The sequence below is a fragment of the Arabidopsis lyrata genome, assembly GCF_000004255.2.
Source record: "Arabidopsis lyrata subsp. lyrata unplaced genomic scaffold ARALYscaffold_3, whole genome shotgun sequence".
NCBI lineage: Eukaryota > Viridiplantae > Streptophyta > Magnoliopsida > Brassicales > Brassicaceae > Arabidopsis > Arabidopsis lyrata.
The window spans coordinates 7,577,098-7,594,407 of NW_003302553.1; the positions used below are offsets into that span (position 1 = coordinate 7,577,098).

At 38.8% G+C, this 17,310-nt stretch overlaps 4 protein-coding genes across 6 annotated transcripts; 1 reads left to right on the forward strand and 3 right to left on the reverse strand.

Annotated features, from left to right (window-relative positions):
• Positions 1–1,879: 1,879 nt before the first annotated feature.
• LOC9319151 lies at positions 1,880–6,885 on the forward strand. Of its 2 annotated transcripts, none has more exons than XM_021033428.1 (8): positions 1,880–2,110; positions 2,368–3,558; positions 3,711–4,971; positions 5,126–5,405; positions 5,577–5,684; positions 5,768–6,046; positions 6,147–6,290; positions 6,427–6,885. In XM_021033428.1, exons 2-8 carry the CDS (start codon positions 2,403–2,405, stop codon positions 6,613–6,615), a joined length of 3,417 nt encoding a protein of 1,138 aa, XP_020889087.1. In that variant the 5' UTR covers positions 1,880–2,110; positions 2,368–2,402; the 3' UTR covers positions 6,616–6,885. The 2 variants fall into 2 exon arrangements, with proteins under 2 accessions (XP_020889087.1, XP_020889088.1); XM_021033429.1 differs by having other exon boundaries at positions 1,911–2,110; positions 2,391–3,558.
• A 112-nt stretch (positions 6,886–6,997) lies between these two features.
• On the reverse strand, positions 6,998–10,060 carry LOC9319152 (glutamate decarboxylase 5). The gene is made up of 7 exons (XM_002885181.2): positions 9,853–10,060; positions 8,969–9,066; positions 8,668–8,872; positions 8,396–8,596; positions 7,817–8,285; positions 7,689–7,741; positions 6,998–7,616 (listed from the first exon to the last, which is right to left on the reverse strand). The coding sequence occupies exons 2-7, from the start codon at positions 9,049–9,051 to the stop codon at positions 7,146–7,148; spliced, it is 1,482 nt and encodes a 493-aa protein (XP_002885227.1). The 5' UTR covers positions 9,052–9,066; positions 9,853–10,060; the 3' UTR covers positions 6,998–7,145.
• A 100-nt stretch (positions 10,061–10,160) lies between these two features.
• On the reverse strand, positions 10,161–11,559 carry LOC9321294 (F-box protein At3g19470). 2 transcript variants are annotated; one of them, XM_021033514.1, is made up of 2 exons: positions 11,485–11,559; positions 10,161–11,384 (listed from the first exon to the last, which is right to left on the reverse strand). In XM_021033514.1, the coding sequence occupies exon 2, from the start codon at positions 11,382–11,384 to the stop codon at positions 10,257–10,259; it is 1,128 nt and encodes a 375-aa protein (XP_020889173.1). In that variant the 5' UTR covers positions 11,485–11,559; the 3' UTR covers positions 10,161–10,256. The 2 variants fall into 2 exon arrangements, with proteins under 2 accessions (XP_020889173.1, XP_020889174.1); XM_021033515.1 differs by having other exon boundaries at positions 10,161–11,387; positions 11,485–11,557.
• Positions 11,560–11,729: 170 nt separating this feature from the next.
• LOC9321295 (putative 3,4-dihydroxy-2-butanone kinase) lies at positions 11,730–16,237 on the reverse strand. The gene is made up of 19 exons (XM_002885183.2): positions 15,961–16,237; positions 15,406–15,543; positions 15,213–15,325; positions 15,086–15,133; positions 14,899–14,970; positions 14,733–14,822; positions 14,298–14,471; positions 14,117–14,200; positions 13,988–14,043; positions 13,686–13,816; positions 13,515–13,607; positions 13,362–13,426; positions 13,120–13,263; positions 12,987–13,030; positions 12,798–12,881; positions 12,625–12,698; positions 12,426–12,538; positions 12,236–12,331; positions 11,730–12,146 (listed from the first exon to the last, which is right to left on the reverse strand). The coding sequence occupies exons 1-19, from the start codon at positions 15,998–16,000 to the stop codon at positions 12,018–12,020; spliced, it is 1,788 nt and encodes a 595-aa protein (XP_002885229.1). The 5' UTR covers positions 16,001–16,237; the 3' UTR covers positions 11,730–12,017.
• Positions 16,238–17,310: the final 1,073 nt, after the last annotated feature.

The following is a 17,310-nucleotide window of genomic DNA, read 5'->3' on the forward strand; positions in this document are numbered from 1 at the left end:
CATTACATCATATAACAATAATAAAACATTACAAATTTTATTTTAAATAACACCATTAGAATATTTTTCTCACATATGATCAATTAAAGCATTTCGTAGTGAGAAAACAAAATTTTATTTTGTGATTTGAATTCCTTTCAAAACCCAAATGTTCGGGCATATTTTGAGAGTGAACAAGCACGGATTTTACAAAAACGACGTGTCCAACAACAAGATCAAGATCAAGAAACTCCTCCTCCATCTACTTCATTTGGACAATATTTTAACTATCTTGGCGGATCTACAAGCAATTTACCGGACTATTAAATTATTAGTTTTATGTTTTAGTTTTTTTATGTTGTTTATTTTAAATTTAGTATTTGTTTGCTTGTTAAGTTTATAAAATTATTTTAAATTTAGTACTTGTTTGCTTGTTATGTTTATAAAGCTATGTGTTGTAATTGTTGTTTATAAAATGATTATATGTATTAAATAAAAAAGTTTAAATTTGAGGGACTAAAGTATAAATAAAAAAAGTTGAACTCAAAAATAGAGTTGCTCTATATATAGAGTCAATCTGCAGAAATCTCTATTTTAGAGTCAATTATAGAGTAGAGTTGGAGAATAATTTTTCATTTTTACTCTAAAATAGAGTAGGGTTGGAGATGCCCTTATATTGAAAAAATATTGAATAAACTAACTTTTGTAATAAAAAGTGAAATTTAGGACAGTGTAACAAAACTAAATGGAGCGGACTTTCTCTCTCTTTTCTCTTTGAATCCTTCAGAGAGAGGAAGTCTTCTCCGATGATCAAATTTGGTTCCGGCAATGGTCGGCTTCCGTCTAGCGTCGTTGGCTCCCTTAGCAACGTCGGCTAGCTTTTTTTTTCCGGCATCGGTGGCTCTGTTTAGCACAGTTGGTCGGCAAAATTCCAACACCGGTTGGCTTCTTCCGCAACGGTGGCTGGCTACGTCTCCATCGATTCGTCCTCTGGCGATTCGGATGGCTTTTGTACCGGCTTTTGTCCGGATTTGTTTTTCGTCTTTCGTTCTTTCATTTCTCTTAAGCTTCGGTTACTTTGTGTTTGATTACTTTGACTCTCTCCTTAGATCTAGGTGTGTAATTCTCTGCTCCTCCCTTGCTGAAGGGGCTTATTTCGTTCTTTAAGCTTATTGGTTTTTTTAATCAATTAAGATCGGACTGAAGTTGCAGAGCTAAGACGCATTTGGTGCCTTTGGTTTTTTTTTTGAAGTAATTGGGGCTGAGTTTATTGACTGATGCTTTGGATTCGATTGAATTTTATGTTCTTAAGTTTGATGAAAGCAAGCTTATTTTAGGTGAATTGCAAAATTTTCTAGAAGATTGAAAAGCTGTTAATTGAAGAAGAAGATGATGAAGAAGAAGATGATGAAGATTTTCAGATATGCATTAAGTGGAGTCAGATTCTCATCAAAGCTAAAATTGGAATTTCGCTGTTGTTTCTTTGTGCGAAGATTGAGATATGTCGATTGATTAAGTTTTCCGCGATTTTGGCCGGAGTTGAAGCTTTCCGACATTACAACGATCTGCAATGATCGGAGACTCCTACATCTTTGACTTTCTACGTGTCTTTCAACCTGTTTCCCACTTGCCACGTGTTCTGTAATGTGAAATAGCTTTTCCTTCAGTTTAGGATTCTCTAAAATGGGCTTTTGTTTTTTTTTATTGGGTTTTCTTGTTTTAGTCTTTGTAAAATATTGGTCTGTCACATTTGGCTCTGTATTATCAATAAAACACAATTGTGACAAAAAAAAAAAAAAAAAAAAAACAAAACAAAACTAAATTGGCAAATGTGTCATTTTGCCTTTTTCTTCCCACCAAAACTAATGATTTTCCATGAATCCGAAACTAAAAATATTTATTAAAAATAAATGAAAATAAAAAAAGAAAAATGGCATAATTATTTGCGCATTGGTGGCGTTGATAATGGGATGTCCAAGGAGGAGGGAAGCGCCGGGATTGCAGAATTAAGGAAAATTATTAAGACGAAGAAGAAGAAGAAGAAGCTCCATTTGATTTTGCAGAACAAAGCAAAGACTTCAACAAGGAATAATGCAAGAAGAAATTGATTGAAGCTGCTCGAATTAGATCTGTAAGTGAAAATGATTGCTCGACTTCAAATCCTGGGTTTTGGGATTGAAATTTTTTCGGAAAAAATTGTTTTTTTTTGGGGTAATATTCTTGAGAGAAGGAGAATATTCTTTGTTAGGGTTTTCGTCCTCACGAATTTTCTTATTAGTCACTAAGTTGCTTAATTTGTTTCGTTCTGGGTTTTTGTTTGGAGGGAGGGATTGAATGAGATTCGAAGAAATATATAGTGAAGAGTTTCTGTTTGTGTAAATGTTTCAGGTTTTGTGAAACTTTGTTTCTAGGGATTTGGGGAAATGGAGGACTCGAGCTCTATCGACTCGATTTTGGAGTTTTTGCGGAAGAATCGTTTTATGAGAGCTGAAGCTGCGTTGATTAGTGAGCTTTCTAATAACCCAAGTTCAAATGGGTGTCTTCAAAAGCTTAACTTTGAGGATAATGGTGTGAGCAAGTTGTTGGATAAGACGAAGCAAAGGGGCAGTAGCCAAGCATTAGGCTTTCAAAAGGACAGTCACATTTCTGATGAATTGGTTGTGAAAGAGATTCAATGTGGAGCTGCCAATAACTTACGCGAGAGTAATCTTATGAACGATGTTTCTGTTCAGACACAAAGTGGTAATGCAGATTTTTGGGAGGAGAGATTCATGTTTTCTGAAGGATTTGAGGATACCGGGCTTGATTTACCTCCCTGGAACCATACTTCTACCGATATTGTAGCTGACTCTGAAGTATACAGTATCAATCCAAGTAAAAGAGGCTTTGTGAATCCACAGAGCTCAAAGAAATCGAGTCATGAAAAGGTTCCTGAAACTGGTAAAAGCAATGAAGTGGTTGTGGAAGACATCTTCTCTCCTTTTGAGAAGATACGGACTGGAAGCTCTAGTCAGGTATCTCAGTATGACAGTGGCAAAGCATGTCAATCTCTGGAAGTTGATAATAAGGTTGGGAACTCTGCAATACAAGAAGGATTCGTCACCACGTCTTGGTCAAGAAGTGAAGAGAACATTGGTGCTTCACCAGACCATTGGAAGGACTGTTCTGTTACAACTGTTTTTCCATTGTCCAAGGGAAGCACGTCAACAGAAGATAATAGTGTAGCCATTTTAGACAAAAGGCAAGGAAAGAAAAAGGTTGGCACCAGTGATTCCAGGATTCTTAATAAGGAGCAGGAAGATGATGTGGCAACAGCGCTATACCTTGGAAAGTCACAGTCTGGTTATGAACATAATAATCTAAGCAGCTTAGCATTTTCGCTGCCTCATGATGGTCCGAGGGAAGACTTACCTAGACTGCCACATGTAAAAATCAAGTCAGAGGATAAACCGATGAACTTTACTTGGGAAGAAAAACATGAGCGAGACATATTGGACGAGAAGCTGATTAATACTGAGAATTATTTCCTTATCGGCTCTTATCTAGATGTTCCTATTGGACAAGAAATCAATTCATCAGGTTAGTTGACATTATGATGGCTAACATCCAAATCTTAAAACTTTCTGTTCTGTATCTTTTATGTACACCTTTTCTTTTCTATAACTTACCTTTTTGTCATATCTTCAGAGGTTGTATTCCAGTTTAATTTTTCTTTTCTGATGGTGTCATAGGTGGCAAAATGGCTGGTGGAGGAAACTGGTTGTCTGTAAGTCACGGAATAGCAGACGATGCATCTGACTTGATTTTTGGCTTTGGCGATGGATTAGGTGCTCTCAATGAACATTCAAATGAATATTGGGACTCTGATGAATATGACGACGATGATGATGTTGGTTACATTAGGCAACCAATTGAGGATGAGGCATGGTTTTTGGGTCACGAAGTTGACTATCCTTGCGATAATGAAAAAGGCACAGAGCGCGGAAGTGTTCCTGATACGCAGGATAAAAGTCAAACCAAGAATGATGATGATCATTCATTTGCCGAGGAGGATTCTTATTTCTCCGGTGAGCAATATGTGCTCGCTAAAGGCATTGAGCCAGTTACTGCTTCCAATGATCCGATGGGTCTCTCAATGACTGAAACATACAGCAGGACCAAGGAACCTGATTTGCTTGCTCGATATGAAGGGCAATTGATGGATGCAGAGGAGCTAAGTTTGATGCACACTGAACCTGTTTGGAAGGGATTTGTCAGCCATGAAAATGATCTAATTTTGTTGAACAAAGGGAAAGTCGAGGATAACTGTAATAAACTCTGTCCGAAGGATATCCGCGCAGAAGATGATCGAAATGCTGCAGTTAGGTCAATTGGTGTAGGAATGAGCGATGATGTTGATGACAATGGGAGTATAATAACTGAATACTTTCCTGGAGAAGGTAGTGAATGGGATCTGGAGCTCCTTCCTTATCGCGGAGTTGGCGTTGCTGGTGTCAAGCCTCCACCTGGTAAAGGTGCAACTATGCAGCTTAAAAACTTTGCAAGTGGTGGTTTCTCCTTTCCCTCTCCAGTACCTGATAGACAGATGTCCCATGAAGATTCTGCAAACCCTGAATGGTCAAACCATTGCAATGCTGTTTTGAGAAATGAAACTGATGAATCAAAGGGCCTAATCGAGTCCGATAGTATGGTTGTTTCTTTGACAAAACGACGCAGCGGCTCTTCCTCTGAAAGAAATATAACAGACATGGATGATGAAAAGGTTGCAAGTTCAAGAAACTCTTCCCCATCCGCACTCTCCCATAGTTCTGATACTGGGAGAGAGCACAAGGAAGAAGATGAGGAAGAAACTGGTCATGGGCCGGAAGAAGATCCTGGGACCTCGTTCGAGGATGAGGATGCAATCGTGGTCCAAGAGCAAGTAAGACAGATTCAAGCCCAAGAGCAGGATTTTGAGACCTTCAACCTGAAGATTGTTCACAGGAAAAACAGGTCTGTTCCCTTACAATTATCGGGTATCTTTTGTTTATTATGTATTAAATGATGTTTGGTACACATTTTGTTTAGAAGGGGGATGAAGTCTATCCCAATTCTTGTGAACCTCAGGAAATTTATTTGTTTCGTCTATTATTCTTTTGTTGCCCAGGACTGGTTTTGAGGAGGATAAGAACTTCCATGTGGTTTTGAATTCTGTCATTGCTGGTCGTTACCATGTCACTGAGCATCTTGGATCAGCAGCTTTTAGCAAAGCAATACAAGCACATGACCTCCACACCGGCATTGATGTCTGTGTAAAGATCATAAAGAACAACAAAGACTTTTTTGACCAAAGCCTTGATGAAATCAAACTTCTCAAGTATGTCAACCAGCATGATCCTGCTGACAAATACCATCTCCTTCGACTGTATGACTACTTCTACTTCCGGGTAAGTAGATGCAGAATTGTGTCTTATTCTTTTCAACATCGGGTAGATATTCTGCTACTTTGATGCTATGATGTATCAATTGTTCGTTGATGAGATTCAGTGAAGAACTTGTGACGTGAGCCTGCATCATGATGCCATTGACTGTGATTAATTGGAATCTCAGTTTTGCAGGAGCACCTGTTAATAGTATGTGAACTTCTCAAGGCAAACTTGTATGAGTTCCAAAAGTTTAATAGGGAATCAGGTGGAGAGGTTTATTTCACTATGCCAAGATTGCAGGTTAGCCAACCTTTACTAGTCACAAGTTTTATGTATGTTTTTCGCTGCTCTCTTATTTTCTTCTAAATCAAAATTTTGTGCAGTCAATTACTATCCAGTGCTTGGAAGCATTGAACTTTCTTCATGGTCTGGGCCTTATACACTGCGACTTAAAACCTGAAAACATACTAATCAAAAGCTACAGCAGATGCGAAATCAAAGTTATTGATCTGGGAAGTAGCTGTTTTGAGACAGATCATCTTTGCTCCTATGTTCAGTCTAGATCCTACCGTGCTCCAGAAGTCATTCTTGGGCTTCCATATGATAAGAAGATAGATATCTGGTCACTTGGCTGCATTTTGGCTGAACTGTGTACCGGCAATGTAAGTTCCAGCATCGATGATACCAGTTAAAAGCTTTATTATAATATAATCCCCTAAGCTAGCTAGGACTCTATAATGTAAATTGGGTCTGCTTTTGTAGGTTCTTTTCCAAAATGATTCTCCGGCAACTTTGCTTGCAAGGGTCATCGGTATAATCGGATCCATTGACCAAGAAATGCTTGCCAAAGGACGTGATACATGCAAGTACTTCACCAAAAATCATTTACTATATGAGAGGAACCAGGTGCGTATTGAAAAACCAGAAAGAAAAAAAAACTTTACTATATAGTGCAGCTCCCACCTATTACTAAAGCAATTTGTAATGGTTGTAGAATTTGATTTCAAACTGGTCTAATGGGTTTGTGTTTGTAATATCTCAGGAGAGTAACAATTTGGAGTACCTAATACCGAAAAAGTCATCGCTTAAGCGTAGACTGCCAATGGGTGACCAAGGCTTCATAGACTTTGTGGCATACTTGCTCCAAGTTGATCCAAAGAAACGCCCTTCTGCATCTGAAGCTCTTAAGCATCCTTGGTTGACTTATCCCTACGAACCCATATCTCCGTGATTCGGTCGGAGCAACAAAAGCTGAATGGATGAGAGCTAGTCAAGGAAGAAGATGATGGTTTGCTTTTCCCACATTTTTTTTGTTGAAAAGTCTGCTAAGAGGGAAATCTTTCAGACCTTGTTGTATATTAATTTGATGTGTGACTATTGCTCATTTGGTCTCAGCATTTTGTTTCACTGGTAGCTTGTGAAATATAGTCCCTTCTTCGATTTTGATTTTTGCCAAATGCTTTGGGTTTGATTATATTGATTGTAGCCGGTGATATTTGTATTTTGCCTTTGCAGGTAATTTTCCGTTTACCACACCATGGAGGAATTGAACTTTTTATTATATGGTTTAGGTGAACAATATAAACCAGAGTGAACAATCCTACAACTACCAGTACTACTGAAAAGCCACTCTTTCTGATATATATATATATTTTGTTATACCATCAATATAAATATAATGTCAAGCAAAAATTAAAACCTTATTACCGCCAAATGGTCTAAATTAAAACCTTATTACCAAGTAAGTCCAAAGAATAACAGTTAACAGACAATATTTCTCTTGTGTTCCACAAGGCGTTTCCAATACTTAGTGATATCCTCCAAGGACATCTTCGCAGTCTTCACTTTAACTTCATCATCACCACTAACCGCTGCAGCCGCAGCAAGATGCGCGATCCGGCTAGGAAGCCCTTCAATCTCTTTCAGTACCTGAATGATGTGTGTGATGAGTCTATCTGCAAGGCCTCGGCTAAAGTCTTCTCTGATAACAACTCTGAGCACAGCAATGTGCTGTGCATCTGCAGGCATAGTGTAAGCCGGTATGATCCACCCGAATTTTCTCAGTGACTCTGCGATCTCAAACACCGTGTGTTTGCTACTGTCTTTGAGTGAGAATGCTACTAGTGGCACGCCAATATCTTTAGACAGAATGTGGAACTTCCCTGTCATCTCTATGCCTTCTCTTAGCCTCCTTGCGTTATCCATGCAGTTTTCCATTATGTTCTTGTATCCCTATTCCAGTTTCCAAAAAGGATCATTAGATTAAGCAAGTTGTCATCTAGACAAAAATAAGAGAACAAGTACCTCAAAGCCTAGTCGGATAAACTGATAGTACTGAGCAATGATTTGGCTCGACCCTGCAAAAAAATGTTGAGTTTCTTAAAGAAAATGTGATGATGGATTTGATTGGATAAACCAGTTTTTTTACAAACCTTTTGAGAAGTTGAGAGTGAAAGTGGGTTGATCAGCTCCTAAGTAGTTGATGTGAAAGACAAGTTCCTCAGGCAAATCATCTTTTGTTCTCCAGACAATCCAACCAACTCCTGCATACACAAGTCCATACTTATGACCACTGACATTGATACTCTTCACCCATGGAAGCCTAAAGTCCCATTCAAGATCAGGGTAGAGGAAAGGAGCAATGAATCCTCCACTTGCTGCATCAACATGAATAGGAGTTTCCCAACCCGTCTCTGCGTTTTTCTCAGCTAAGAGATCGTTCAATAGCTTCACATCCTCAAACTCTCCGGTAAGTGTAGATCCTAGAATTGCTGCAACACAGATGGTATTCTCATCCACCATCTCTACAGCTTTAGCTGGGTCCATCACGTAATAGTCTTCACTTAGTTTCACCTCTTTGAGCTCTACCTCAAAGTACCTTGCAAATTTCTCCCAGCACACCTGAACGGATGAAAAAAAAGTTTGAAAATGTATTGATTTTTGAAAGAATCAGATCACTATCCAAAGCAAGTGTGATAATTGGAGGATGAGAATTAAGTATATATTTAGACCTGAACATTGGCTCCAGTAACAATGTTAGGCTTATCAGTAGATAGACCCTGAGCTCTTCTCCTATGTTGCCATTTCCTTTTGAAAGCTAAACCAGCAAGCATTATAGCCTCTGATGAACCGACAGTTCCACACCCAATAGCAGCCTCGCCTTCTCCAACGGGAGCATGGAACAAGTTAGCTATCATATTTACACACCGGTTCTGAATACAATCGGAAAAACAGTCTTGACTCTATTGAGAATGGCAAACAGATGAGTTTGAGAGAAAAGAACCTGGAGCTCGGTAGTGACAGGGTATTCATCCATATCAACATAGTTCTTATTGACAGAATCCATGATGAGTTTGTCACACTCAGGTTCCATCCAAGTGGTGACAAAGGAGGCTAGGTTAAGCCTGGGATTGCCATCAAGCATCAACTCATCATTGATCACTTGATAAGCAGCATCTTTGGGCATGCAATGGTCAGGCATCTTGAACCTGTTTTAATATATGCAAACAAATACATAACTATATATAAACATAGAAGAAGAAAAAACTAAAATGAGGAAAGAATCCAGAAAAATGCAGAGAGACCTGGGAACAACAGCACGGACATATCTGGAAGCAAAAGTGGAATGCAAATGCTCTTCGGAGTCAGAGTTGGTTGCAAGTACCATTGTGTTTGAGTTATTCTGAATTGTTGAACATAAAAGAGGAAAATTAATGTCAGAAGCGTTTCACAAATATAAAGAAAGTAAGAAGGCAAAACTGTCTTAACACTAATTTAAGACATTCAATAACTAACTCCCTCTTTTTGTCCCCCCCTTGACCCTCTCTTCCCCTTGAATTGGGCTTTGGTACATCATTTGTACTTATTCAACAACCACTTATTATTGTCCTCACAACCATTAAACAGAGAACCACATCAGAAATTCAGAATCATCTAAATGCACAAATCTATGGTCAATCTGTCTCTTGTTCCCAAGATTACAGACCAGATTATACCAATACCATCTAAGTTATAAAATTATCAATTTCACCACTATAGATTTTTCCATCTCAAATATTTGAACCCTACAGACTACAGAGACATATAGAGTTGATCTTGTGAATACCTTTAAATCAGAAACGTTATACTGTATTGATTTACGAGAAACGACTACAACAGATTATATACTTATTGAGATAGAGAGAGATAAGGGATCTACAAAGATTCATGTTTATCTCCTATATATCCATTGAGATATTTAAGAATATCGAAAGATGCTAATATTATTACGTACCAAAAAAAAATTGAGGTTACGATGCTTATATCAGATGAAGAAGAGAAGAAACATTTTTCTCAGAGTCGCTTAAGAAAGAATCCAATACCAATATAAGTCTCGTTCTCTCTCAGAAGTTCTAAACTCTCACAGTATTACGCACCACCAATAATACTTGACTCAACAATACGCTTTAAAGATGATAAAATGGCTTACCAAGAAGACTCCATCAGGACTGCAACCAACTCGGTGTAGTGATGCAGTATACTCGCTAGCAGGTGAAGCCTGATACCAGTAATGCAAGTAACTCTGGTATGACCAGAATGAATTGGAAGAAACAATGCATGCTTTCGCGGAGAAAACCAACCAAGAAGCACATAGTTTGCTAGGAAGCCTCCAACTTAAGGGACTGAAAGTATCAAATGATTAGTTGCAGGGGAAGGAGCGTGTGCACCATTTGGATGCCCCCAAATTGTGCAGTGGAACCAAGTCAAAATATATATGGCAAACAAAAAGAAGTATACGAAACAAAATCAAATTTTATTGAGAAACTAATGATCTTGTTCAAAGAAGATGACAAAAGAGAAAGAAAAAAAAACAAGCAAGAAATAGATGGTCGACTAATTAAGTTTCACTAGACTTGGAACATAAGAGCACACGAGTGGGTAACACCTTACGTCTGATTCTCCAAGATCCACTTCTTTAAAGGATCCATCCACTCCAATGATGTAAGCCATGTTGCGCTTATCTTTGTAGTCTTTATCAAAAACCACAGCGACTTTCTTCTCCTCGTCAATGAAGAAACTCCCCAAATAAAAATGAAACTGAGGGCCAATGAGTTGTTTTAAACTCACTGATAAGAACACCTTGCTGTTCCAGGAGACCGCGTTGGGCTCAATCTTAGACGTAACCCAGATCTCCATCTTTAATGTATCCCACGGCTGATATAAAACAGCAAGCTGCTCTTCTCTAACACTAGATACACTCATAGCATCTTCAGAAACAGCAAACTCAAACGGAAGAGGCAAAGGCGGCCCAAATGTCTCTCTTGTGAAATCAAAACAGACTAAGAAAAAATCGTCTATTTCTCTGGTTTCGGAATACTTCTCTTCAGCAAACCAGTACGCATTTCCCTTGAGAGACACGCCATGGTGAATAGTCCTTAAGTGCCAGTCTGGAGTGACATCAAGAACCCTCCATGAATCAGAGTTAAAATCGTAGATTTTGAACTCATCAAAATGGGGCTTCAAACAAGTAATACCCCTCAAGATTTTGTGGGATTCGCTGCTCTTGTCGTATCCGAGAGCATACGAATAGCTATCGAGTTTGTTGAATTGATGTGTGGGCTCGATTGGACGGGTATGCCCCCAATAGGGGTTCCAAACCACGAGCCTAGTCTTGTCTTTGGTGATGCTGATGCATAACAATAAACCGTCGCAGTGAAAGACTTGAGATATATCAAGTTCATCATCGCCTAAGCCAATAAGTTTAGCTTCGCGTTTTATACATGATGATTCAACCGTGTTTTGAAGATTGACTCTCATCAAATAAACCCTAAAATTCATCATCATGACCACCATGAACTCCTTTGCTTCTGCTACTTTTGCTTGAGCAAGGTGCTTCTTTGCAAAGCTCCCACATTTGGATAAAGTGCTCCACTTTTTGCAAGTAGATCGGACAGGCCTCAGAGATGTCAACGGAATTCTACAGAGCACCTCCTCCGACAAATCTCTTGGAAGATTGGACATCTTCTTCATTCAACCAGGACCAACGTTACGCAAACTAGTTAATGTCGGGAACTATTTACGTTTATCTTATTAAATAACAACAAAGGAAAACAAACAGCACCTTATTTTTCCTCTCTCTGTGATTACCGATTTCTTCGGCCTCTCGATATATAACAATCCCTTAAGGATTCGATGAAAAAAAAAAAAAAAACCAAAAAGCTCAATCGGGTCCATGTTCACTAAAGTGGACTTTAAAAGCCCAAAAGCCTATCCAATGTTGGACGAGAGATAGCAAGGCAGAGATTTAAAATATAAACAATCTAAAAACCCAAAATATATCGGGGAAAATGTAATAAAAAGCTTCAATAGAGGTACGAATGATGCTTATATCAGATGAAGAATAGAACTACAGAAGAGACATTGTTCTCAGAGTCGTTTAAGAAAGAATCCGATACCAATATAAGTCTCGTTCTCTCTCGGAAGTTCTAAACTCTCACAGTATTACGCACCACCAAAAAAATTTGCATAAACGGAGAGCGCCCTCACAGAGTCAGAAATCTTTTTAAACGTACATACACGACTGCCCACAAAGCCTCTCACCAAATTCCCAATTCATATATCCGGGAAATAAAAGAAGAATCTCCGGGGAAGGGATCATGATGAGCCCTGACACAGCTCCTTCACGGCTCTTGCTGCGCCGCTGTACCATCCTGCTGCTGCCATTGCACCTGGATCTGGAACCGTTGCAAGAATCTCTGCAGACACATAGCTTGATCTCCCAGCCTGTGTTACACAATCTCATCCGTCATCTCAATATGAAAACCATTTAGCATAAACAAAAGCAGACCGAAATAATGGTAAGGTAAACTCACCTGTGCTTGCATCTGTATTGTTGATTCCGCTCCTGCAGTTGCTGCTTCGGCTGACAGAATGAAAGCAGATATCGGATCCTCTCCACCGCTCAACTTCTGTTCTTACCAAAAGCAAAAACTTATTACTACTTGTGCAAGTTGCAATTATCTAAATTTTCAGCGTGAAAGAAAGTAAGTTGCTCTTTGTCACCTCCTCAAGAACTTGTGAAGCTGGGATGAGAGCATCTAGCATCGTTCTGTAGCCTGCACTTGCTCCACCATATTTGCTGACTGAAGCGATTGCTGACTTGAGTGCTTCAGACCCTGAAATGCAAAATAAAGTTAATGTCAAAACAAGCCTGTCCCTTTTAGCATACTAACTATCCACATAAAAGCAAGTATGATCTCACAGTTTTTGGGAGTGACTTCTGACTGAGCGTTTGCTTTTAACTCCGCGTATGCTGCCTTGCAGAGGAGATGGTAACTGTTTTCACAAGAGAACCCGTAATGTCACTTTACCAATGAATGCCAACAGCATGACCTGTCTATAACGAAGAAAATGTGAGATAATTTTATGAGTTACATTATTCCGCTTGTGCCCCCCATGGCTCTTTTGATTGATGAACCAATCTCATTCACTGTTTCCGCAGCATCATTGAGTGGATAACTAGAAACAAAAAGCGACATGGTTCAAACTTTTGTCAAGAATCTCTGTGAAGAACTCAACATAGAGAGAGGTATATGAGGGAGTAAGAGTAACAAATGAACTCACTAGTTTTTCAAGTCCTCCAGAATAGCTGTTGCACCTCTGTACATCTACAATATTGATGCAAACCCATGTAAGATAATACTAAATGAACATAATATAATTATGCACAGTGGCAACATCTAAAAACAAGACTCACTGTTGACCCACAATCACCGTCGCCCACTTTTCCATCCCATTCGTTCAAACTATCCTTAAGGCTGATGATCACAGTTGCTGCTGCTTGAATAGCTGCCTCAAGAATCTGACCCTCTTTACTCAGCTCTAGAGGTCGACTTTGAGACTGGTATTGCCAAGTTGTCATGAGATTTACCAAAAACATTTGTCAACAAACCTTGAAACCTCTACACAACCTATATTTATCAAACTTGTAAAGCATACCTCGGTGCTTTTTATTGATCGAGAAGGAGGAACAGGAACAGGAATCTTCGCTGGTGGCCGGTTGCCTGCAATGCAGCACAAAACTTTTGTATCTAAGACTATATTCCAAGGAAAAAATTCATGGAAATCGGAAACAGGTTAACTCTCACGGACCATCAGTGCCAACAGGCCAATTTGGAGCCTTGGTTGGAGCATCCAATCGGTCTAAAATCGACTGGTCAGCCTTCATGATTGAAATCGAGAATCCTGGCAGAGGAAGCATCATCAGAGTAATAACAGGAGCATGTAACACTTAACTAAATGAAGAAATCTACAGAAACTCACCTGCCATATCAAGAGAAGTCATAAAAAAGCCTGTATACACCCTATCAACGGCAAGTCCAAATTCCAACTGCAGTTTAGGGACTGCTTTTCCAGCAGCAATCATAAGTTCCATTAAAGGGGTGCCTCCCAAACTGCAAAATCGAAAAGAAGAAACTCAGTTCTCCCCTAACGACCAAATACACAGAGTAACCTACTAGTTCAACCAAAATTGATATCACAGCAGCAGTATTTGGTCCAGTGAAAATAATGGAGTACTAGACAAATTTCCATTTAAATAGGAAAATACATCGAGTGGGGCTTACCCATTAACCATGAGAACCACTCTGTTACCACGTGTAATTGGAACATAATTGGTCTCCTGCAGAAATGGAAAAATAATTGGATACGGAAACAAGAAACTTCCATAAAGATAGCACAAATTAAGTACATACAGGACTAAGTATCTGCTGAAGAACATGGGAAACCACCAAATCCACAGGTTGAACGTCAACCACAGCAGCACCAGGTTCTCCATGCTGAGAGAAAAGTTGAACTGGAATGTCAACATACGAACCAAAACACTGAAACAAAGTGAATTTGTGTGCAAACTTGAAAAGACAGAAAATAACATACAATTCCAAGCCCGAGTTCCATCTTCTCTGCGCCTAGACGATCTGATGTAACCTGTCCAGGAAGTGTACAGACGGATAATGCAACACCCATGGTACCAACCATCTCTGACGCACATTTTGCCTCAGCCGCAACTTTTTCTAGAGAAAGACCAGCAGCTGCTGCTGCACCTGCAACCTACCCTTTGCCAAGCAGAAGCAAACAAAATAAACTGATGCTTGAAGCTTTATGTTCAGAACTTCTTATTGATTCTAAGCTAACATTACACACAATGTATAATGTGAAAACAAAACAAACAAATCAAAATATAGCAGCCCAAGGTCTCAGACATCACAATTTGAAAAGTGACAAAAACAAAACCAATATCAACGAACAGTCGCATACAAAAGACACTGATTTAAAGGGTGTTTAGAGAGAGGAATGAAAGGAGGAGAGAACCTTATGGACGAGAACTGTTCCTGCTAACCCTCTGCGTCCAGCGATACCACGTGGCGGGGGTAAAGCGCAATCCTCTCCAACAATTACAGTCTACAAAGGAGATCATGTTATTCTGTCTGACAAAAACTCTAAACTGTGAAGTAGCAATAACGAGCACGAGCAGTACCTCAACTTTGTAACCTTCAGATTTTGCTTGTTCAGCAGCCAAACCAAAGTTCAAGCGATCACCAGTATAATTCTGTCAAGAGAGATGATGGGGAAACTAAATTAATCAAAAACATAGAGACAAGAATCTATAGTTCCTCGCAACAATAAAACAATCTGTCTGTGGCTCTCTTTCCCACTCTGACTACCTTGACAATCAATAGACATCCCTCACTACCAGTTACAGCTCGGATTCCCTGGAATTGGACAAAAATTTATCATTCCCTCAAATACACAGAAGAAAAAAGGAGACAAAACCCCATTTGGAAGACTCACAGCAAGGATAGAATCAACTGGTGGGGAGGCAAAGACATCTCCACAGATAGCAGCTGTTAGCATTCCTTCTCCAACGTATCCAGCATGTGCAGGCTCATGCCCACTGCCTCCACCTGCATACAAAAGCGGCATTGCTTATAAGAGGTTCAAAACCCTACACCAACCACCTGATAATCGGTCAAAAAACTCCCACCTGAGATAACGGCAACCTTGTCATATTTTGCAGCCGAAACATCAGCTCGTAGCACCACTTTAACCTCAGGAAAGCCATCCAAATACTGGAGTCCAGGATAAGTTTCGACCAGACCCTCTATGAACTCAGTTACAACATCTGCAAAAAGGAAACCATTCTTTAATCCATTCTCTCTTACTGCAAAAGTCACAAGCCGCTAGTTCTATACCAAGAAGATGTTAATTTCAATTCCATATAGAGATTATACCCTAAGCCATTAAAATCATGACATCGTGTTGACCATGCAACGAAACACAACGGTGACGAAGCAGCATTTAGAGGATCGCGAACAAAATTGGGGGGGAAATGTGAATAAATAGACCAAGGCGAATTTTATGAGCAATAAGCTCGCAATGCAAATAATTTCGCAAACAGTAACACAATCGAAACAATTAACATAGGTCAACAGTTCGCGAGAGCTTTGTCGATTCTCATCGACCTAATCAACGCCGGAGAAAGAAAAAACGCCTCCAAACATAACAGAGAAACGCAGGAAAACAACAAAGAAGAACGAACCGTTGGGGTTGTTGATGAATTTCTTGGCCGCGAAAACCATAATTGCGAGTATGAAGCGATCAAAACCTGAGAATCGGAGAAGCTCGCATGTAAGAGGAGAAGATTGTAGCGGAAGGTTTAAGGCAATCCAGAGAAATGAGAGTCAACAACAGCAACGCGTGAGAGAGAAGAGAAAGAAGCAAGAAGAAGAGAGACGCAAAATGGGAGTTTGTTCCGTACGAGAAAACCCAAAGTTAAATAAATGGCAGTTGCGGAGTTGATATGGGCCAGGCCCAGTTTAAGTGGATAAGATAGATTATGACGAATTTGTATATTACTTTATTGGTATAGATTTATCACCTAATTAGACTCTAATTCGTCACTGTGTGGTGAACACGTGATACGGGTACGTTGTCGTGTGTCACGACTCACGAGTTCGCCTGTGCCGTGTCACTGCGTGCGTGTATTGGTCTATTGGATGATAAAAAATGTATTTTCTTTTTGTTAACTTGATAAAAATGCATTTGCTTAGAATTTGTATTAGAGATTAATTCTAACTTTCCATGTCGAATCATTCTTAATGATTTTTTTGTCTAGATGAATTTTTAGTAAAATTATATCAAGAAAAAAAATTATGCATATATTGAATTAGTTTTTCTTTTCTGCTCTTTTAGTTTGGTCATAAATTCTATATTTTAAATTGCAAAGTATCGTAACATGTTGACCCCAAAAAAAAAGTATCGTAAGAAAACTTCAACTTTTAAATCTACTTTTTACTTATTTTTTCAAGTAAGGTTATCTAAAACAAAAACAAGATGTGAAAATCTATTCGAACACTTGTCGAAATTTAATATATAATTTATTATCCTTTCGTACTCAATTATATATCCACATTTCATTCATAAGATAAGATAATTAACCTTAATTAAGTCAAACAAAATGCTAACTTATGCATAAAATAAAGAGTACCCATTAGAAGAATTTGATGAACAGAAATAGCCGCAACTTCTCCAAACACATCAAGACCATGATTAAAGGCAGGTTCTTAAAATTTTCTTAAGCTCGATCTTAGCAATAAATGATTAAAATTAAATTCCAACTAAGTCATTATTACTAAGAGGATTTCTTAGGTAAGCAACAAAAAAATAGTTAAGAACCATATTTTACAAATATAATACTTAAATATTCTTAAGATTTATTTCTAAGACACTATGGATAATCATGCTCTTAACTTGTTCCCAATCTCAACGGTGCTGCGTGGAAAAATAATTTGTTGGAAATAACTATCACAAAGCCAAAACTACAACGAACATGCTTAAACTCTAACGTTTCTTACCAAATCCAATTCCAAATAGAAGAAAGAAGGAAACG